Source organism: Callithrix jacchus, chromosome 14 (assembly GCF_049354715.1).
Source record: "Callithrix jacchus isolate 240 chromosome 14, calJac240_pri, whole genome shotgun sequence".
Taxonomy (NCBI): Eukaryota; Metazoa; Chordata; class Mammalia; order Primates; family Cebidae; genus Callithrix; species Callithrix jacchus.
The window spans coordinates 47,434,997-47,457,987 of record NC_133515.1 but is presented as its reverse complement, the minus strand read 5'-3'; the positions used below and the strand labels follow the sequence as shown (position 1 = coordinate 47,457,987).

Sequence of the window (22,991 nt, the reverse complement as noted above, 5' to 3'; positions counted from 1 at the left end):
TGGGAGAACGATGCGTGTTCGACTGGAGGCGGGGCGCGTGTTCTAGGAGCCCTTGGTGGATTTGGGGGCGCCAAGAGAGGTTAGGCGGGGAGAGACCTGGCCACCCAGTTGCTAGACTTTAGGCCGCGCTCCAGGAAGAAGCAGTCGGCTTCCTTCCTAGGCCGCTTCTGTTGCTCGCCACTCCTTGAATCTAAGCATTTTCCACTCCAAGAACGCTTTGAGAGAGAGGGGAGAGCGGAGCAGAGTCTCTAAGCCCCTAGGGCCGCCTCCTGGGGTGGCCACGCCTGCCGGTAGCCAGCCGAGATTAGCTAGGTCTGTGCTCTGGCCTCAGCGGTGGCCCTGGCTCTTCCCACAAGCAGCGGGAGGCAAAGAAATGGTCCCTTTGGATTACAGTTTTTATTCAACAGCAGCTCTCTGGGGGGTCCTCGTCTGAATCTGCATTTAGCAGCTCCTGGGCGAAGGCTGTCGGGTTGCACAGGGCGCCCTGTTGCATGTTAATCCAAATTTGCCTCTGACGTCTGGGGAAAAGTAATATGGCTTTCAGAGATGGAACCAGAGAGCCACGCTCGCCAGGCAGGTTAAATGCCAAGTGCTGGCGGGCTCCCGGGGGACGGTCGCCGGGGCTGTGCGGCCCAGACTGGAGAGCGTGGGGCCTCCAGGCCTCTGGGATCTGGGGCAGGCCGGGCCCAGTGCGCTTTGGTTACCAAGTGGGCCTGGGAACTCTGATGGCGATTGTTTTATTTCAAAAGTTCACAGTGTTGTTTCTGAAGCAGAGTTTGGGTTAAAATTCTTAAAACTGAAGTAGAACTTGACAGAAAACGCCCCCCTCCGAAAAAGCGGGGGAGATTCTTGCAAGGGAAATTTAAGCTTTCCCTTTAGAGGAGGTGTCACAGTCAGGGAAAGGGCTGGGAGGGCAAGAAACAACCTCATGTCCTCCATTGATTGGATCTGCTGCTTTAGAAGCAAATAAATGGGGCCAGCGAATGTTTACTAATACTAGAAATGTCCGCAATTCATTGTCATCCAATGAGAAAACTGGGCACAAACAGCGGGAGCCAGAAAAAAATGCCCCCTTTGTCAGGTAGTTTGTTTGTAAATGCTTCCATTTGGATACATCTTATTTAAATTGTAAATGTTTCGTAGGTTCCCACTTGGTGCCTTAATCTCGAAACCTCTCAGTCCACAGGACTTGGAAATGATAGTCTTAGCATCACCTAACTTTACATTTGATTGCGTTGTGGGTCATGTGATGTGGACTTAATTCCTTTTAAAAATATATGTCAAAGAGAAATTATGGCAAGATTCTCTTTAATGATTAAATAATAAGGTGTTGACTGCTTGTCACTACACTGGCTAATTGGGATGTTCATTCTAGGTCCTTTATTACGTAGCACCCTTTGAATTAAAAGTTAGTTTTTTACCGGGTATATTTTTATTGTTACTTTCTGATTGCCTTTTAGTGTGTATTTATGTGTGAGTTGCATAGCAAAGACGTATTGATTCTTAATAGGGGCACTTTTAAAACACTTTAGAAAAAACAAGGGGGAAAAAGTACAGCATGTATGCAGATAAGTTGAGATCAATTACATTGGTAAATGTCTCTAAGTCTAAATGCTAATAATATAAAAATATCATTTTCATAGTTTCTCTCTTTCTGTCTCTTTCTCTTTCAATCTCTCTCACAGTGGAAGTCCCCAGTGCAAGTTCCATGAATAATGGAAAGCAATGATACTAATGCTACTTTGTACAAAGTAAAGCCTCATAACAGTAACTATTGTTCAGTGATTTAACTAGCTTCATGGCAGTAGGTCATTCAAATAGCAATTCTTCTCCCACCAGAATGACTCCATTGCTCACCATTCTGAAATATATAGAGTAGTTGTGTTACTGTAGCTATTGGTCCTAACTTAGAGACCTGTATTAGAAAACATGGAGAATCTTAAATAGTAGAGGAAGAAGAGAAGAGAAAGAAAAAAAAGGATTAAAATATGGGCCTGGCTTTCAAAAAAGTAACTGAAACGTGCTAGAATTATCCAACTTTGAAAATAAATAAATTTTAAATCATTATGTTTTCAAACACTCATATGTCTGAATTTTTAAATGTTTGTCATAGTCCTAAAAGATTTAAAACACAGCTGTTGCTGGGTGACACACACACACACACACACACACACACACATATATATACATATATACATAAGATATGTATGTAATATATAATACATATATTTTATATTATATATCTATATCTCCAGTAAAACTGTATATTCTTAAAAAACAAAGACTATTTGTGGTCCCACAGTAGAAACTTATGTTTATTAAGGCCAAGTAGATAGACTAAAGTATTACCATGGGGCTTACCATCATAAAACTAGCTTACCTTCCCTAGCTTACCTCACAGGTGGAGTTTGAGAAACTATGAAGAATGAATACAAAATTATGTTAAGACACTTGCCATAATAAAAATACTGTCAACATGAATTCAAATGAAATATTCTCTTATTGGTAATGTTATGCTTTCTATTGCAACAACAATATTTTCTTATGAAACATAAATATGTCAAACAAATGTGAAATGCTAAAGTTTTAATAAATGATCATTTAATCATCATACACAACCAAAGTATGTATACAAAAACTTTTAAAGGAAAGTCGGCATACAGCCAAATTCCTATAGGTACTAACAGGGAAATGATCAAAAAAATGAACATGAAATAAGACTTCCTGTTAGAAGGCCTATAATTCAAAATTATTTTACTCCACTGTCAGGGAAATAGTTGAATGATAGTAAACTGATACAGTTCTCAGTCATTTTTGTTACACAATCTTAAATGTTTGCAACTGTAGCATTTTACATGGCCTTTTGTGGATTATGATATCTGTCATATTTGAATCAAAGTAGTACTTTAATTTATGACATAATCGAAACAAAATTTTTTGCCATTTCTCCTGAGTGCAAAGAAATTTAATATTTAAGAATTAAATAAAAATTATGAGACAGTATTCTTTTGCAAATAAAGAAATAAAAATAGAATGCATGTGACACAGTTTATCTGACAGTGTGCAGATGTTATTATAGATTTAAAGATTTTCAAAATCCCAAGTAAAACAACGCTACTCTAAATCCCGTTGGGCTTGCTCTTCTTACTAAGCAGGAAATATCAGAATGTAATACCTGTATAAAAAGTTCGGGTCTAAAACATATAAAATACACTCTCACAATTTAAGTTTTAATGATAATTACGAAATTTGATTTTTCGCATCCTGTGAAACTTTTAATATTTTGCTATCCTTAACACTTATGAATAAACCATGAGTATTTAAAATCAATTTTGAAAAGTTCAAGCAAATGAGTATGTCCATGTAGTGTAAAAGATAAAAGAACGTCTTCACTGTATCTTTAATTTGACATGCCATGATTTCAGGATTATAGGAATTTAGGGAAGATTTTTTGGAGTCTTAAACAGACTCTCCAGGAAGTAGACCTACACTGGACAATTGCTGGAATCCCCACACTTATAAATTGGACATTTGAATAAATGGTATAAAGGATACTGTGTGAAATAAGTGAGAATATATTTATTTAAATATTTGTCACTAGAATCGAATTTCAGTCGATTTAATGCATTCAAGTGCACAGAATTAAAGCAATTTGCAACATTTTACTAGACTCTCTTCGAACACTCTTTTGCCAGATAGCATTTCTTAGTCTAGAAAATATGTTCTTGTTAAAGGAAAATACAAGAGTGCAGATATTTTAAAATTATTTTATATTTTTGACTTCTTGGTTCAGAGTTTCTAAAATTGACTAAAACATACTATCAAGTGTTGACTCTCTGATGGAAAAAGTGCTTATTTGTACACACATTGAATTATAAACCTGTTGTTTATTGGTGTCATGGTTAAATACAATCAAATACAAATTATAGCTGGAGCTGTATAGCTGTATGTCAATACAAATGAAGTTTATAATTAAATTGACACAACTTATTTCTATATCTGTTTTTGAGATGTAAAGTAACCATATTATGTCTTTTCCATGACATATGTACCAATTTATATGGCATACTCTAATGGGGGATAAATAAGTTGAGAAAAGAAGTTTTACCTTATTTATAATTCTCAAAAATACATTTCTACAGTGGATTCTCCTCTTGTACTTCATAATTCCATTTGCAATTAACAGAATTTATACTCATGAAGTAAAGAACCTTGAGTGCACAATGTTATGGTTCTTTAAAAAACTCAAAATCCTGGCATGCGCCTATAGTCTCAGCTAACCCAGAGGCTGAGTCAGTAGGATTATTTGAGCTGAGGAGCTGCCAGCTTGGGCAATATAGCAAGACCCTGTTTCAAAAACAAGACCAAAAAATCTTTAAATGAAATCATATTATTAAAAATAAAAGCCTATTACGATCAATAAGTTTACTAAGTGAAACTTTAAAAATGACCACAACATTATGAGTTTAACAAATGTTAGCAAATAGTCATGCTGCTGCTTTTACATTTTTAACCTAATACAAAATCTTACATTTTACAATGGACTTAAATATACATCATTTTAACTCATTTAGAAGATAGCAGTAAATAACATTTTTGAGTGATATTAGAATTACTCTAATATCAATATATGACAACATTCTAATATCAATACCTGACAACATAACCTAGCTTAGAATTAATTGTCACTTGTGAATTTCTATTTCTATAGATTTTTTCTTACACTTTACAATATGGTAGCATGTTTATTATATATTAGATTTGAATTTCTGGGTTGTTAATTATTATTTAGCAAGATAGAACTATAGCTCTTTCTTTTTCTGATCACTTCTTTTCAAACCTTTGGAAACCTATTCCTAAGATTTGAACCTGAGCTAGTTTGCTGGGTCTCATTTTCTTGTTGGAATACCTTTTTGGTCATTAGATGTATGTGGGTTTATTTCTGTGAGAAAATGAAAAATATTACTCACTTCAAAACAGGAAAGAATAGAAGCCAAAGTCATCAAATATTCCCAACCTGTGCTTTACAATTAGGTGAAAAAACTGAAGACTGTTTTTCTTATTTGTCTTCCCTAGAGCTGTGAACACTTGGTATAAAGATTAATATCAGCCCCTTTGTGTTCTTCCTCTAAAAGCCTAAATGTTTATTTTCAGCGACTGTATTCTTAACTGATAGTCCATATTTGGTCCCAGACCTCCATGATTTGCATTTTATTCTGAATTTGCATTCATATTACGTCCCATAGAAACTCTTTAAAGTGAAGTGTGTTTATGACTATTCTGAAACTCTAGAAAATGAAGTTTATAATGAAATTGACACAGCTGTCAAAAGGACAATGAAGAGAGCAATTTGACTATAAACCCAGAGTTTCCTTATCCCATCCCAACTTGTAAAAGGCTTATTTCTCTTCTTTTAAAAATATTGAAAGCTGAATGAATAAGAATGTCTTTGACAATAAAACTCCTCTTAATATCTCCATAACTATTTGGATGTGTTCTCAAATATTAATTTGGTAGACAAACTATAATTAACTGTGAGTGTTTTCTGTTATTCAGAGATTAGTGTTTTCTGTTATTCAGAGATTATTCCTTAGCAATTTGAAAACTTAATTTCAAACTAAATGATGTACAATGTCTGAAATTCTAACGATTACTTATGCTATTTACATGAAGTAAAGTGTTTGTCTACAGAGCTTCAAAATGGAGATACTTTAGAGAGGTGGATGAACAATTTTTACAATACAAAGTCTTGGCAAACTAGCTAGAGCAGGTGGGCTCTTTTTGGATTGTTTTCAATATATAGCCTTCCTATATTTACAATAATATTAAAATTATTTTCTCTGAAGAAAAAAATGCTCTGTGTTTCATACAGAAACTCATATATAACATTTTAAACTTAGACATTTTATTGATCATAAAATCAGCCAATATATATAGAGAAAATTTAAAATAACAGCGAATAGGTATGATGCTATTTGCTATTATGCTCCAATCAGAACAGAAACCAGCACTGTAATTAATTAGGCATTTTGGGTTTAGTTGGAACATTTACTTGAAAGTTCCCACCAGATCTAGAGTTGTTTTAAAACCCATGCTTGAGAATATTTCAGGGTAAAAAATTTGTGATAACTCGCCATTGACATTACTTTTATTTGAAATTGTTCCTTCATAAGAGATATAGTATCATGAGTAACCCTGCCCTTTACTCTTGAACATATGAATGTGTTATTTATTTATATTCTATCATATACATTATTTATGGGAATTATGCTATAACTCTACAGGGCATATGGAATTTATCTTCAGGAGATAAGGGTGGCATCTCTGCCAAAAGTGGTATAGCCCTAAGTAGATAATAAGGATTACCCTCAGACTACAGATAAATATTATCTCTTATAGAGTCATTACATGTTTATATTTCACAGCTCCAGAGGCAACTGCTGTTTGCCATTTTCATTTTAATTGTCATAGTTTTCTTGGCTCTAGCTTCTAACAAAGAGAAACAGCAATTTTACATTTTCAATTGATCTTGGTGATAAATTAATATGTTCAAGAAAAGAAAGATACTCAGTGGTGGAATTATTTAACTCCTTCCTTTCTTTCAGCCTGCTTTTGCTATCCTTAATGTGTTCTAAAATTTTTTGAAGAATGTTGTTCATAAAGTTTTTAGCACTGTTTGTGTATTTGCAGGCTTGGCCTATTGTTTCATTATATTTTGGGATTTTATAAGCTGTGCTTAATAACAAAATAATCAAGAAAACATCTGAGTTATTATGTCCTGTACTTCTTTGCACAAAGTAAGAGAGATGTAGAATATGCTTGTTCGGTGCACATCAAATTTATTGTTGGTGTTCAAGTATTTTTTATTCTAATAATTATTCAAAGCCAGTAACAATCTGCATTTAAGTGAGTATAAACATTTTTATTGTGGAATTTGGAATTTGCAGCAATTCAATTTTATTTTCCAAATTACCCTGCCATTTCAATTACCCTGCATTGTTCTTCACTCTACTGTTGCGACATTCTAAAGGTTTGCTTGCCATCCTAATAGTGAGTTGTTTGAGTATTTAATATTTATTGAGGGCATGTAAAGAACATGCCAATAGAAAAAGAGGAGAACAAAACATTGACAAATCAATTATGGGGCTTTTCTTTGCTCATAATATACTTTCAATATTCCAAATACTCTTTAACTGTTAAATAGTATGAATAGTCTCTAGAATAATAGCCTTGGGTGTGGCTGAAGAATGGCATTCTGATTAACTGGAATTTCTTAAAAAGTGCACAGTGCAACTCAGCATCCTTCTTCTGGAATTCACAGTTGCTTTGGCTAGTCTCTTAGTTAAGTATCTTGAAATACAGAAAACTTGACTGTTGTATGAACCAGAAACTCAAATTGAATGTCAAGATGCTTTGAGAAGGCCTCACTGATGCTTTTACCCAAGATAAATGATGAAGGAAGGGAATGATATTTTCCCAATCTCCAAATTTAACATTGTCAGAGGACTTAAAGATGCAGACATTCTTGACGAATGAGAGACACTTAAAACACAAAATGTAATTTAAAAAAAAATCAGAAGTGCTTCTAAAGAAACCATAGGGAAATTAGAAAATACCTGATTACTACTTATTAGTGGAAATCAGTGGTAAATATAAATTTCCATGATTTTTTAATTGAAAGAATAATACTAAGAGGTAGTAGAATAAAACAAGGCCATATCTTGGCTGAGATTTTTTGGTTTTCCTTCTAATGTCTGTTCTCTGGCTCAAGAGCTTAGAAGTAGAAAAGAGAAAACTTCAGAAACACTTGAGAATAAACAGTTAAGTGTAGTGATTGTAATTTTTAGTTACACATTCCTTCAGGAAGGTGGTGTCCTAATGAACTATATACAGGTTAGAGCCAGAGTACTCATAGTTGAATCTAGACTTTGCTGTGAGAGGGCAAGTCACTGCACCTGGTGTGCCTTAGTTTAATAATCTGTAAAATGGGGATAGTAATAGTACCCACATTACTGAGTTACTTTAAGAACTAAATAAAAAAGCATCTAAAACAGTTAAAGTAGTAAACCCCCAATAAGCACTTCATTACTTGATATTTTATCTTCTCGCTTGTATTCTGCCCAACCTTCAATAAATAACAGGAACTGGGTTTATGGAGGAAGGATTGGGTACTGGTTGATGGGGTGTTGTTTTATGGAGTATTTTATAATCATAGAGTTTAAGAAAAATACCGTAATTCTTATTATAAGGGGCCATTTTTATTCTGATTTCTGCATAGTGTAAAAGGAGATTGAACTCAGATACTTTGCTGAGATAGTATAGTGAATCACTGCAGACTTACTTCTAGAGTAAAATTCAAGTCACAATATGTAAGGACCTTGTGCTAAGTACTTTTCTCCCATATTTCTAAGTACAAATGCTTCATGCTGAGGTCTGGTTGCTTACAGAATATTATCAACTTATACTCAGGATACAATGTTTTCTGAATTACTGGATTTTCTTTTCTTTTCTTTTTTTTTCTAGGAAACTTGCCTGGAAAGTTTGTGGTTGAAGTTGTTTTATATAAGACCCTTTTAAGTTTATTTTATCTTAATTCGTTTGCAGAACAAGGAGCACTGACACTAAATTATACATGTAAAATACAACACTAGGAAGCAAACAATCTTACAAAGAGGATTTTATAACATCAGGTATACTGGCATGTAATTTACTGATTCTTCTCCCACTGCTAAGCAGAAATAAGAGAAAATGTCAAAGTTCAGCAGAAAACTCTCAAAAGATAAATGAAGAGTATGTTTTGTAGTATTTAGGTATACTTATTTGGAAATATAGTGGTGTCACTCAATTAGTGTTTTTTTTTTTCAGTCAAACATTTAACTCTATGAACTACAATTTATAGGTATGATTTCAGGAGTAGAAGCAAATAGTGTCATTAAAGGCAGTAAATATATTTTTATTAATAGCATGCCAGTTATAACACAATGGCATAGAAAAAGAAAACGTTATTAAAACATAAATAAATACTTTCACTAAGTTTTGTTTTTTTTTGTTTTTTTTTTTTTTTTGAGACGGAGTTTAGCTCTTGTTACCCAGGCTGGAGTGCAATGGCGCCACCTTGGCTCACCACAACCTCCGCCTCCTGGGTTCAGGCAATTCTCCTGCCTCAGCCTCCTGAGTAGCTGGGATTACAGCCATGCGCCATCATGCCCAGCTAATTTTTTGTATTTTTAGTAGAGACGGGGTTTCACCATGCTGACCAGGATGGTCTTGATCTCTTGACCTTGTGATCCACCCGCCTCAGCCTCTAAAGTGCTGGGATTACAGGCATGAGCCACCGCGCCCAGCCTTCACTAAGATTTTTAGTGTACTAAGGCTTTATCTTCTCTCTTCCTAAGATTTTTCTCTACAGTAAACTGCTATGTAGAATTTGAACATTTAGGGCATTTAAATAATATCTACTACTTGCCAGTTTTGAGACTTTGGTAAAACCGATCATCATTTCTTGTCAATTGCCTTTGTATTGTAATTATTCCTTTTCCTTGTAGTTTGTCTGAATGTACCACTTGTAGAAATCTATATTACCTTCTTAGACCACAGTGGGGTCACCATGGGATGATGTTAACATTGATTCTTTGCCCGAAGTTAAAGAATTGGGCAAAGTGTATCAGTGCTGTTTTTATTTAATCATGAAAGCTTTCGGAATATTCTGAGTGTTGTTTTACATCTGTAGAACTTTGCTTAGCATAGTTTACTCACTTTTAATTTATTGGGTAAATTAATTCAACTGTGCAGATTAATAAATTCCTGAAAATGTGAGAGTAGAAACCTAAAAGATACCAGGCTGTTGAAAACTAGAGTTTTAAAGAGCACTGGGAAAGTGTTTTGTGGTATTCCGTCCTGGCTTCCTAGGGTCCCCACCCTCATTGCCTGCCAAAGCAGCCCAGCACCTGAGTATTGAGAGGAGGAAGAATGATGATTAAAGGACAGTGGGCAAAATCTTTAAGGGACAGCAGGTTTTAAAAATATATCTCAGGCCGGGCGCGGTGGCTCACGCCTGTAATCCCAGCACTTTGGGAGGCCGAGGCCGGTGGATCACGAGGTCAAGAGATCCAGACCATCCTGGTCAACATGGTGAAACCCCGTCTCTACTAAAAATACAAAAAAAAAAAATTAGCAACGATCCAAGATGGCCAATCGCTAACATCCCGGGATTGCAGCTCTCAGGGAAGGCGCGGAGAACTAGAGGACGCCACACTTTCAGACAAAGTCTGGTTGCTCACGAAGCAGAAGATCCCCCAGTGGTGGAAACACACGAGTCACCAGCGCGACCCTCCTGGTCGGCGCAGCGGTTCCGCCGGCACCTCGGCGCGGCAGCTCTCGGCGCAGAGTAAACCTGACCGATTCCCCTTCTGACCGAGGTTTGGAGCCCCGGGAAGGCAGAGTAGCCTACTATGGAAACAAGAAGGAAGCCAGACAGGAGAATCCTGGGCAGAAAAGCACCATCAGTTTTAACGCCGCTGCTCTGGCCCTGGGAACTAACAACCTGGACGTCCACTCAAGAGACCTAATCTGAAAGTTGGTAATTTCAAAGACGACAGGAGGATAAATTTACAATGACGGGAAGAAACCAGCGTAGAAAAGCTGAGAATACTCAAAGTCAGAACGCCTCTCCCTCTAAAGATGATCACAGTTCCACATCAACAATGGAACAAGGCTTGATGGGGAATGAGCGCCTCCTGATGACAGAATCACTCTTCAAGGAATGGATAATAACAAACTTCGGTGAGTTAAAAGAACATGTTGTAGCCCAACGTAAAGAAACTAGGAACTTTGAAAAAAGGTTTGATGAAATCCTATTGAGGATAGACAACTTAGAGAGGAGTATGAGTGAATTAATGGAACTGAAGAATACAATACAGGAACTCCGAGAAGTATGCACAGGTTTAAACACTCGAATTGTTCAAGCAGAAGAAGGGATATCAGAGGTCAAAGTCCAACTTAATGAAATAAAACGTGAAGAAAAGATTAGAGAAAAAAGGATAAAAAGGAATGAGCAAAGTCTCCAAGAAATGTGGGACTATGTGAAAAGACCAAATTTACATTTGATAGGTGTACCTGAATGCGACGGAGAGAATGAATCCAAGCTGGAAAATACCCTTCAGGATATTATTCAGGAAAATTTTCCTAAACTAGCAAAGCAGGTCAACATTCAACCCCAGGTAATACAGAGAACACCACAAAGATATTCCTCAAGAAGAGTGACCCCAAGGCACATAATCGTTAGATTCACCAGGGTTGAAATGAAGGAGAGGATACTAAGGGCAGCCAGAGAGAAAGGTCAGATTACCCACAAAGGCAAGCCTATCAGACTTACAGCAGATCTCTCGGCAGAAACTCTACAGGCCAGAAGAGAGTGGGGGCCAATATTCAACATCCTCAAAGAACAGAACCTTCAGCCCAGAATTTCATATCCAGCCAAACTAAGCTTCACAACTGAAGGAAAAATAAAATCTTTTATGAACAAGCAAGAACTCAGAGATTTTATTACCACCAGGCCTGCTTTACAAGAGCTTCTGAAAGAAGCATTACACACAGAAAGAAACAACCAGTATTAGCCTTTCTAAAAATACACCAAAAAATAAAGAGCACCAACATAAAGAAGAATTTACACCAACAAATGGATAAAACAGCCAGTCAACATCAAATGGAAGTAACCCTAAATTTAAATTGACTGAATTCCCAATCAAAAGACACAGCCAAAACCCAACGGCATGTTACATCCAGACCTGTTTCACATGCAAGGATACACAAAGACTCAAAACAAAGGGATGGAGAAAGATTTACCAATCAAATGGAGAGCAAAAATAAATAATAAATAAATAAAAAGCAGGAGTTGCAATTCTTGTATCGGATAAAATAGATTTTAAAGCAACAAAGATATAGTGGTAAAAGGATCAATGCAACAACAAGAGCAAACGATCCTAACACCCAGATAGGAGACTTAGATTCAATGAGACAGAAAATTAATAAGGATATCAAGGACTCGAACTCAGATCCAGAACAAGTAAACTTAATAAATATTTATAGAGCTCTCCACTTCAAATACACAAAATATACATTCTTGTCAATACCACATCACACCTACCCATTAGTTTAAATGAAACATTGATTGGCCATTATTAATACCCAATTTTTTTCAAAATAAAGCAATATTTCCATTTACTCTCTCTCTTTCTCTTCCTCTTTCTTCCTCTCCTTTACTTATTTTTTTTTTCTTCCTTTCTCTCAAAAAAAAAGAAATCAACTTGTAAACCTCTAGATCCAGGTCGGCAATGTCTCTTTCATTGCTTGATTTCCTTTCTTTCCTTCCCTCCCTCCCTCCCTTCCTCCCCGCTTCCTCCCTTCCTTCCTTCCTTCATCCCTTCCTTCCTCCCTACCATCCTTATTCCCTTCCTTCTTGCCTTCCTCCCCCCCCCAAAAAAAAAATTAGCAGGGCATGGTGGCGCGTGCTTGTAATCCCAGCTACTTGGGAGGCTGAGGCAGGAGAATTGCCTGAACCCAGGAGGCGGAGGTTGCCGTGAGCCGAGATCGCGCCATTGCACTCCAGCCTGGGTAACAAGAGCGAAACTCCGTCTCTATATATATCTCTCACAGTCAAGCTGCTTTAAATTCTATCACAATGTAATTTAAAAATCATTTGATTCATTTTTTAATGTTCTTTTGCCTTATGCCTTATGTATGTGATAGTGTGTGTTGCAGTCTGTGCATGTGTGAACCCATATGTGCACTCACATCTGAACTCAGGCTTTAGTGATTTCTGAAGCTTGAACAATCACCTGATAGAAAACTTTTCATTTAAAGATGAAATTACTCCTGGGAGAATTTTCACCAAAGGCAAGAAAGCACAAAAATTCTTTTCCTCCTCTCTACATGCCTCATTACACAGAGATAGAGGATTCAATGTTTGAAAAATTATCATTTTTGTAGGTTTTATTTTTGGTACGTGAGAACTGGGAAATACAGAACTTGATTTAACAGATGCTATGTTCGCCTCTACAAACTACCCACCGCTACTATCATATGATTATATATATACATGTATATATATATATATATATATATATATATATATATATATATATGGCACATGTATATTTGAAAGCAATTCACCAGAGTTGCTTAGATGTTAAGGTCTTAGAAATCTGCCTCATTTAATGCCAAAGTATACACACTTATGCTCTGTGTAAAGATAGTGAGTGTAAGATGTAAGAGATGATTAGATGATCAAGATGCATTTCTAGATTAAAAGTCCGCTATGGCAAACATGTCAGGGCTGGAACTGTGAGAAGAGGCAGTGTGGTGTGTTGGTGAAAGCCATAGATTTTAGAGGGATGCTGGATTTCCATTGTCTTACTGCTAGTTTGCCATCTGCCCTGAGTCACCAGAATTATTCTCCAGACCTCTATTAAGTGGAGTCATACGCACATTTTATCACAGCATTAAAAAAGGGCTCAAGAAGAACCCTGGCAGGCCTTACAAACTTGTTAAAGGTAAGCGAGTGATGGAGGGGTCGAGAAGGAAATGAGTGAAAGGAGAGTTGGTAGAGAAAGTGGATGACCTGTGTGAGGGAGGCAACCTTTCAAAACGTTGGCCTCTCTGCGGAAGATGAGTGTGGGCCACCATCAGGGAGTGCCTCAGGCACCTACCACTCTTTTCCCAGAACCAGCAATTGCCTTTCTGCATTTTATCCACTTTCAGCAGGGCATACTGTAGACTTAGAAAAGGTTTCTCTAAAGCGTGCTATTTCACATCCATTTCATTCCCCACAACATTTCAATGTGGCCCCTGAATCCACAGCATGTGTGCACACTGACATATTAATTTGTGAATGTTTACGGCATTTCAAAATATCTAAATGCTCAAAAGGTAAGAGCAGTTTTTCTATGTTTAAAAGAAAAAGGCAAAACAAAACATGCAGCCTAAGCTTGTTGTGGTTAAATGAATTTTGTTTAATGATTTCTAGGGATTTTTTTTTTTTTCCAGAAATCCACATAGCTTTTTTTCCAGAATTACCTGAATTTGAAGTGGAGTTAATATAGCCCCAAGGGAGTATGTTTTGAGAGGAGCAGGCTGCACCTAGGGCTCTAGCAAATTACAGTGCTCAATACAAGGTAGTTGAGTGGGTTGAATGATTATATGGTATGTTTTGGTTATTGAGCAGATAGATATGCAAGCCACCAAGCATTTCAATAAGAGTTTCGGCATGACAAGACTTTAAATACTCAGACATAAAATGCCTTCTCAGCATCCCCCATTCCCCAGCTTCAGGTACACACAAGTAAATGTGTATTGTTTCTCATAGCAGCTCCTGGGTCCCTTCTCTTCTCATTCCTCTGCATATGGATCTCTCTGGTCTCTTTCCTCAGATGATATAATTGATTAAGGGGTGTATAAGAAATGATATTTGTTGAAGTGATGTGCCTTTAGGGATCCCAAGAAACACTGTTTAGACAGAGGGGGAAAAGTCAAGGGGAGTGGGGATAATTAGATGTGGCTTCCTCAACAGTGTGGGATGGTGACATGCAGCAATCCCATCCACTGTGCTTTATGGAAGAGCACAGGTATGCACGTGTGCACATACGTATGGACACGGGCAAGCCTGCGAGTGTGAGTGCACCTGTGTATTCCTGAGCACCATGAACACTGGTGCCTTCCCCGTGCAGATCTAGAGACTGTCCTCACCTGGAGAGACTAAACTGTTCACTTATGGAGACAAGCCAGCTTTTTCAGGCCAATAGAGATCATTTACTAAAGAGACCCTGGTGATTTGAGAGAGTAAATGTACCTCCCCAAAGAGAAAGCTACCTTTTAATAGGTACAGACTGACTTTGAATATTGAGCACTGTGATTATTTTGTCAGTCTCTACATATCAGCTAACTGACCCCTTCACAGTAAAGATCATCAGACTCTCCATTATCCACCTTTTTGAATGGGACCAGTAGGGTAGAAGTTTTGAAAAACAAAAAACAAACAAACAAAACCTCTTTCTTTTTAGTTTGAAAAAAAAAAATGATTCTGGCATCGTATTGCTGTGGTGAATGACTAGGAAGATGTGTTAAGATGCTTTGTATACTGTAAAGTGATTTATAAGTGTTAGCTATCAAATTAAACTTGACGAATTGGGGAGGAGCAAACCACCTGTAAAAATCATGTTATTCCAAGGTGAAAATAAGATCAGTTTGCATTCCCTGAGCACACACCAGCTGGGAGCTAGGCCAAGGCATACCAAGCTGTGCATGAAGCCAGCTCAGGTTAACCATTCTTTCCAGAAGGTCTATGACCTGAATACAGCTGTATGTAGATATCCCAGGGTTCACGTAGGTCAACTCGTGTTGTTACATTAAGAACTATAGAAGCTGCCACCTATTGAGTGCTTGCTGCATGCTTGACAGTTTATAGATGTTATGTCTGCAAGGGAGTCCTTTTTATCCCCATTTACAGTTGAGGACATTAAGGTTTCAAGAGGTTATGACTTAATTAGGACCCTGTAAGTGGCACAATCAAGTCTCAAATAGGACTCTGTCTAGCTTTAAATTTCCTTTCTTTTGACTGTTATGCTACAACTGAGTATTAATATATTTTTATAGTGGTGTGTGTTTGTGTAAATGCAAGTATGTGAGGTATATTTAAATTGTACAAGTCTTTGTTAGATATTTTGTGATGTTTCATATGGGAGAATACAGTATCAGGTGACAATTTATTAAAGATTCCTTATGTGTTACTTAAGTTATTCATTCATTCAAAAATATATTTATATCTAATATCGACATTTTCCTAGGATGGAAGATATAAGGATGAATAAGGTGTAGTCTAGGATTTCAAAACATGAATAGTGTAGAATTGTAGACAGGCACAACAGGTCATCATAAAGCAAAGAGTGAAAGGCTAGAAGTGTGCATGAGGTGGTCCAAGCTCTCAGAGCAGCAAGGCCTCACTTATCCAGGGGATGATGTGTATCAAGGAAGCTTTTCTTTTTTTTTTTTAATTAAAAAATGTTTTGTTTGTTTTTGAGATGGAGTGTTGCCCTGTCACCCAGGCTGGAGTCCAATGGTGCAATCTTGGCTCACTGCAACCTCTGCCTCCTGGGTTCAAGTGATTCTCCTGCCTCAGCCTCCTATATAGCTAAAATTATAGGCATGTGCCATGACAGTCAGCTAATACTTTGTATCTTTACTAGAGATGGGGTTTCACCATGTTGGCCAGGCTGGTCTCGAACTCCTGATCTTGTGATCAAACCGCCCCAGCCTCCCAACGTGCTGGGAATACAGGTGTGAGCCACTGTGCCTGGCGACAGGGATGGTTTTCTAGGTGATGTGGGATCTGAGCTGTGCCTTAAACAGCAGGAAGGAGATAATCAGGGGCTGGGGTCAGGCAGGACAGAGCAAGACACTGCAGGCAGAGGAGAAGGATGAGCATGGGCCTGGAGCAATAAGCAGCAGAGTATCTGTCAGAAATCCTGTGCAATTGGGTGTTGCAGGAGCAAAAGAAACAAGAGAGAACTGGTCCCTGGGAGAGATTATAAAGGGCTTTGTATACCAGGATAAGGACCTCAGATTGTATTCTGTAGGCAGCAAGGAGCAGTCCATTCATTCAACAAATTCTTCCTAGGTGTCAGCCAACTGCTGGGCACTATGATTGATAGTCAGGATGCAATGGTGAGCAAAACTGACACCATGTCTGACCTCACAGAGCTTATGATCTGATGGAATGAAACTCTTTTAAAACTTGGGAGTGATGAGGGCCTTAACAAGAACAGCAGTCATGAATATGGAATAGGGGAGATTTATTTCAGAATGTTTTGGGGGTCAAAAATAGACAAGGTTTGGTGAGTGAGTGAATGAGGAGGGAGGGGAGAGAGAGAGAGAGAGCACATGAATGACTCTGAGGTTTATACCACAGATGGGCAGTGTCATACCTACTAGGACATGGAATAAAAAAGGATGAGTACAAGGTTTGGTGGAGACATGGAGAGTTTAGCTTTGGACTTGTTGAGCTGAAACAAGTCTACTTTCAGACTTCTTGAGGTGGATGTCTTCGCATGGAGATGGTTTTGCAGGTAGTTGGACATAAAAGTCTAAAGACCAAAAAAGAGTTTCAGACACACACATTTGGTAGCATATAGGAAATCAAGCCACTGTAGAGGAAGGAATTATCCAAGGAAGACCTGGGCAGTGGTAAGAAGACCTGATGTCTGTCCATAGTTAAGGAATAGATTGAAAAAGAGCGAATGATAGAAGAAAAAAAATTCACCAGTGGGTAACTTTATTCAGGAAGGCAAGATAGTTTTTGAAGTTGCAGTCTGTCAGTTGGGATGTTGGTGGCACAGTGACTAATGAACAATTCAGATTCATTCATTCCCTAAACACTCGGTGCCTGCTGAACATGAGCCATGCATTGTGCTGAGCTAGGAAAGGAGAAGACAGAGAAGATTAAGATACCATCCTCACTCCTGGAGGACCCTGTAGTCAGGGGAGGTCATTGCTTCTATTTTACTACCAGATGACAGTAAGATTGCCTTACAGATTGAAAATTCCATACATTGAATCATAAAGAACCCCCACACAACGTGTTTTGAAGTGTTCTTAAGAAATGATAGAAGGAAATGGGAGTGTTCAAGCTGTCAAAGAGAGGAGATATGGAGAGAATCGTAGCTTGCTTCAAATATTAAATGGCTGTCTGTTGGGACCCTAGAACTGGAAAAACCATGAGGAAAAATTGAATTACTTTATATATTATGTATCAATCAAGAACTTAACGATGGAATGAACGTTCTAGCTGTCTGCCTCCATTCGTGACAACAAAAATAGTGTCTGGAGGACATTGGCTGTCAATGGCAAGTTCGAATGCAGAGTCAGTGATCATTCAGGTCTTTCTAGCAATATTTTGTTGTTTTGCTGTTGTTGTGTCTTGCCCTGTGAACATCTCCTAGAGCAGTGGTTCTCAAATTTTGAGAGAATGGCATACCTGTTTGAGAATCGGATAAAAAGTTTGAACCCTATCCCTTGGAAAAAATATGCAAGTATGCACGTAAACCCAAATATTGTCCCAACAAGACCCCCCCTAAAATCTTCCATAGGAGATTCTCGACCTCAGGTTAAGACCACTTGTCTTAATAGATTTCCAGTAAGTAAGAACACAGCCGTTGCTTTCTCTGAAATTATATACATTGAAGAAAAAAGCCTCTTGGGGACTTAATTTAAAACCATGACTAAGGTTTTTTATTTATCTAATGCCATGCATTCTTGATTTTATTCTGTCAGTCTTACATTACAAGTGGCCCCAAGCTACTCACAACTTCACAGATATAGATACATAATCAGATGCACATATTTTATTTTAAAAATAATAATGATGTTTGGTGTAACCGCATATAGTCACAGAGATATGTTACTGTAACTGAGCTTCTCTGTAGATGAATTTGGGGGGAGTTTGTTCTGATTAGGGCTGTCTTACATATTTATATTGGAAGAGTTCATGAGCTATTTCTGATACTTAGACTTTAATCATGCTTAATGAACTGAACTAAGCATAATTCTCCTTCTGTTTTGGTAACTTTGTGGATTTCTTCTCATGCTCAGTTTCATGTGACTACATCATTCTTAAAATGCTAATACAAAATTGCTAATTCAAGAAAGGACCACAAAAGTTAGATTTCTCTTCAGAGAAGTACATTCAGTATTCACAGGCCTTCCGGAAGAGCAAGGCTGTGAGAAGAATGATATTAGGTGGAAAATACCGGCTCCTACCTTTGGTGAACACACAAATTTAAACATATAGGTTGCACAAAATTTGGATAAACTGAGGTGGAATCCAACATTTCTTGCATGAATTCCTGTATAATGTGGCGATAGCTGTGAGAAAAGAGGAGCCCAGCATCTAAGGCCCAACACAATGAAAATGCAATGAATCGGAATGCCTCACAGATCATAGTGGAATCAGAATTTCCAGCAAGGAAAATCTTTTCATGGTGAATTAAGTGGTGGATGAAGAAAAATGGTGATGAAAAAAGGTAGGCACAGATCACAAACACTGGGCTCAGGGCTCACTGCTGAAGATTTAAGAACCTTAGCAAAAGCTATGCAGAATAGAATGTGGAAAATTGAATTTACTAAACAATTAAGCATTGAATTAATCTACATCCTGCACAGTAGAAAAGTGGGGGAGGGAGCAGAGCAAAGCTGAATAAATCAGTGGAGCTCATTAAAAGATAGTGAATATATCAGGTCTGTTGTAGCATAAAGGAGGACAGTTTCCTGTATAACAAGGAATAATTCTTTGGTTCTAAGTCACCTTTTGGAGTCCTAGTCTTAATCAGACTAACAAACATGCTTCTGATGAGGTTGGTCTGTGGCTCTGTATTTTAGCTTGTTATCGCTAGCTTTTCTATTAATTACCAGTCAGATCACCAGTCAACAATAGTAGTGAGGGACAACATAAATAAAATGAGAGTGCCCAGGAGATGTCACTCGCAGGATCTCATGCATCCTGAAACTCCCACGGGTTCCTGCAGCCTCCCACATGCCTTGCTGGTCTTTTGTTCAATTACAGTTAATGCAATAGTTTGCCATTTTCTCTTTCTAATTATATTTTCAAGTGGGATTTGTAGCACATAGAAAAACATCCTTTTACATGTCGAGGCACCGGGGTTTTGTGCCTGGCATTGTCTGTCCCCTGGGTGCTGTACCATTCTTTCTGCAGAGCTCTGAATAAACAAGTCCCCCTTCTAGAGCTGCAGTTGTACAAACTGAAAATTTATGCATTAACTGTTTGCATTCTGAGCGTGTGTTCCAGATTACGTCTTACAGCATTCTTCTGGTATGCTGCAGAATGTGTGTTTGCAAAAAGCATTTCTTTCACAGTTCACATATCTTTCAATCACAGAATCAGCAGATCAATTAGCACTGTTTTTGAGAATATGCATAATGGGCGAGTCAAACATACAAATGGCATATCTTTCTATAACTTTATTTTCATTTTTCAGGCTGCATTCATCTTCTGGCCAAGATTATAGAATAAGTGACAGTGGTGCATCCTGTTCAGGAACAGTGACTCTTTCCCTTTGATTCCTATACAGCCTGCCTCTTAGATGGGATCTTTACTTTTCTCTCCTTGGGTGTCTGAGACATTTCAATCTGCTTAGCCCTTCTTATCTTCTCCAGGATAGGAAAATACTTTTCTAGAAATAAGCAAAGAGCTCTTTGATTTCACTACCCATACTTAAACATATTGGAAGGGTCAGCAAACTCTACTACTGTATAGTCATGGAGTGTGACCTTATGTGATTGAGATGATGTATACATATTTTACGTACAAGATCATCCTGCTTTCCCACTAATAATCTTGAAGATTCCACTTCCTAGCCAAAGACCAGCTTTGTATTTTGCATCATTTCTACTGTGCAGGATGACCAGTGACTCATGAGGCTGTTTTTGAAAGCTAGCACCAAAAGCTAATTAAAATCTTTTCTGGTGATAAAGGGAGATTTGGGAGAAGTGTCGCCATGATTGTTTTCCTCAAGAATTTAATTTACAGCCAGTTTTTCCTATCTGAATGTTACTTTCGAATGCACCCAGTGATAAGAAGCAACATCTGTTTTCCGTTTAGTAGTACAAGAAGGCTCTGCATGGGGCTGAGTGTACACAGTCCATGTGAACCTATTGTTATTCTCATTTCTTTTTTGTCCCCATGCCTGGTCCATTTGCCATGTACCATCCGGCAAACAGCTGACACATACTAGCTATTATGGACCCAGGCCTAATTGTGAGGTCTTAAAAGCTCTGCCATGTTTGTCTTCTAGAATGAATCAGAGCCCTCGATAAACCAGTGTTACAGACCACCATTCTCATTTTGCATTTCCAGAGTAGCAGACTGTTGTGCCAGAGGGTTTGTTGATGTTAAAAACATAGTCAGAATCAGTGGCGGCATTTTGTTTTCCTCTTTGCCTGGAATGTTTTTGTTTTCCTTAGTAATAAAGCATGCAGTTACTTACAGAATAACTATTTGTAGATATTATTTTAGCTTGGAAGCAGAAACTGGCAAATTACAAATGTACCAATGCAGCTCTGAGCTGGAACCATGGTTGAAGGGAGATGGGAAAAGTGGCATGGCTATGTGCTCCAGCCCTCCATGGCTTTGTCATTATGCCATGGGATCCTTGCCAATAAGGGTTCACAGATGCCTCTTATTTGGGTTTCTGATTTGTGCCCCCACAGCCCTCTTGGAACAGAGATCATGATGACACAGCATCTACCCGTTCAGGAGGAACCCCAGGCCCTTCCAGCGGTGGCCACACGTCACACAGTGGGGACAACAGCAGTGAGCAAGGTAGGAGAGATGCTATTCTCTGTTCTACTTGTTTCATTTTTAAGGATTAAAAAATCAGAACTGTCTAGTGAGTTACTAAGTATACTATACAGTTTTCCTAGAGGACAAGCCTCCTTTAACTTGGGAATCAGCTCATCTTATTTTATTCTCCGACCCTGTTTTCTTCTGTGCCATTCCAGCTGCCTAACTGCCTGTCATCTGGCCAGCTTCGTAAAACAGGGTCAGTGAATTGACTGAGGGCAAGATTAGGGAAGTAGCTTAGAAGTTTGATTGTGAATACATAGTATGCCACTAATACCCTGCTATGCAAATAAAAAGTATTACTACTGCTTGCCTTCAGAGGCTTTTCAAGAGCTCATGAAGAAACATCCACTAGGATTCTGAGTTAACGATGTCTTTAGATGCTTCTAAGGCCGTGGGCCTTTCAGTAGCACATGCTGGGCTTCCTTCTCCACTGGGTTGAAGCCATTTTTTTCTGGTTTTATTTATTTATCTGAACCTCTTAACTGCTTGGCTTCATTGCAAAGCCAGACTAAATAAAATTTAGGAAGAAATGAAAAGATAACAGATTAATTTAATTTGTGTTGTCCTGTGAATGCACATACCTGTGTGTATGTGGGTGTCCATGGATGTGCATTGCATGTTTGACTATAACTAGTAGAAAATAAAGTTTAATCATCAAGCTAATCTTCAGCAAAAGGGTAAATGAGTATTCAAATGTCTGTATTGCTTTTCATGAGATTCCACTGTGGTGGATTTTGTGTTCCATTAATACAATTAAAGTTTAAAAGAGAATTCTTTATCGGAATATAAAAAGGCTATTTTATTGAAGTTGACTCTGAACCCACAGTAGGTATATACTTTAAAATCTGGTTTTATGATCATGTTTCGCCGCAGTGCTGTTAGGCAACAAAGGAATTTTGTTGTCTAACTTAGTTGGGCTCTACCAATTAAAATTGCAAAGTCTACAATGAATTTAGCATGATTAATATGAAAACAAAAACAGGACAGTTAATTTTTCTTTAGGCACATGTATGCTCTTTGTACCGGGAATAACTTCTACAAATATAATTTTAAACATTTGAGACATTTTATTGTTCAAAAAAAAGTTGCTGACTTCATCACAACTATAAGCCTAGTAAAAACGGAGCCCAGAATAGTAAACTGGTTCAGAGCTGAGGCAGAAACAGGTAACCTCTGACCTCTGACTTTTACTGGAAAATGATATGCAGCATAAATCCAAGGGGCCTTTTTCCTTTCAAGTGTGTGTATGTATGTGTTATGGCGTTGCTGTTCACAGCACTATAGTTAAGGTGGTGTCAGCACTTTCAATATAAAGCCCTACTTTCATAACTCTACTTACACTATGAGTTTTCAAAAAGGTGTAAATGGAATCTAAATTCTTTTTCCTGTAGCCCAAAATTGCTACATGGGGTCACAGCCTAGTGTTTGGCTTCTTTTTCTTTTTCATTTCTTGCTTTTCAAAACTTATATCATCTGAGAATAGGTATAGTTAAGCTGTTACATTGAAGGCTTGCAAACTGCTGAAATGCACTTGAATTTAAAACTGTAATGCGTCAGTTTTCTCAAACATAATATGATAAGA

General features: G+C 37.8%; 1 protein-coding gene across 4 annotated transcripts in view; it reads left to right on the top strand.

The window, feature by feature from the left end:
• Window positions 1-22,991, top strand: part of MEIS1 (Meis homeobox 1) — a 141,520-nt gene that overhangs the window by 11,017 nt on the left and 107,512 nt on the right. For all 4 annotated transcript variants that reach the window (XM_002757706.7, XM_003734725.6, XM_035272407.3 and 1 more), the window contains one exon: window positions 21,274-21,385. In XM_002757706.7, the coding sequence (XP_002757752.2) occupies window positions 21,274-21,385 (112 nt within the window). The remainder of the gene's footprint in view (window positions 1-21,273; window positions 21,386-22,991) is intronic.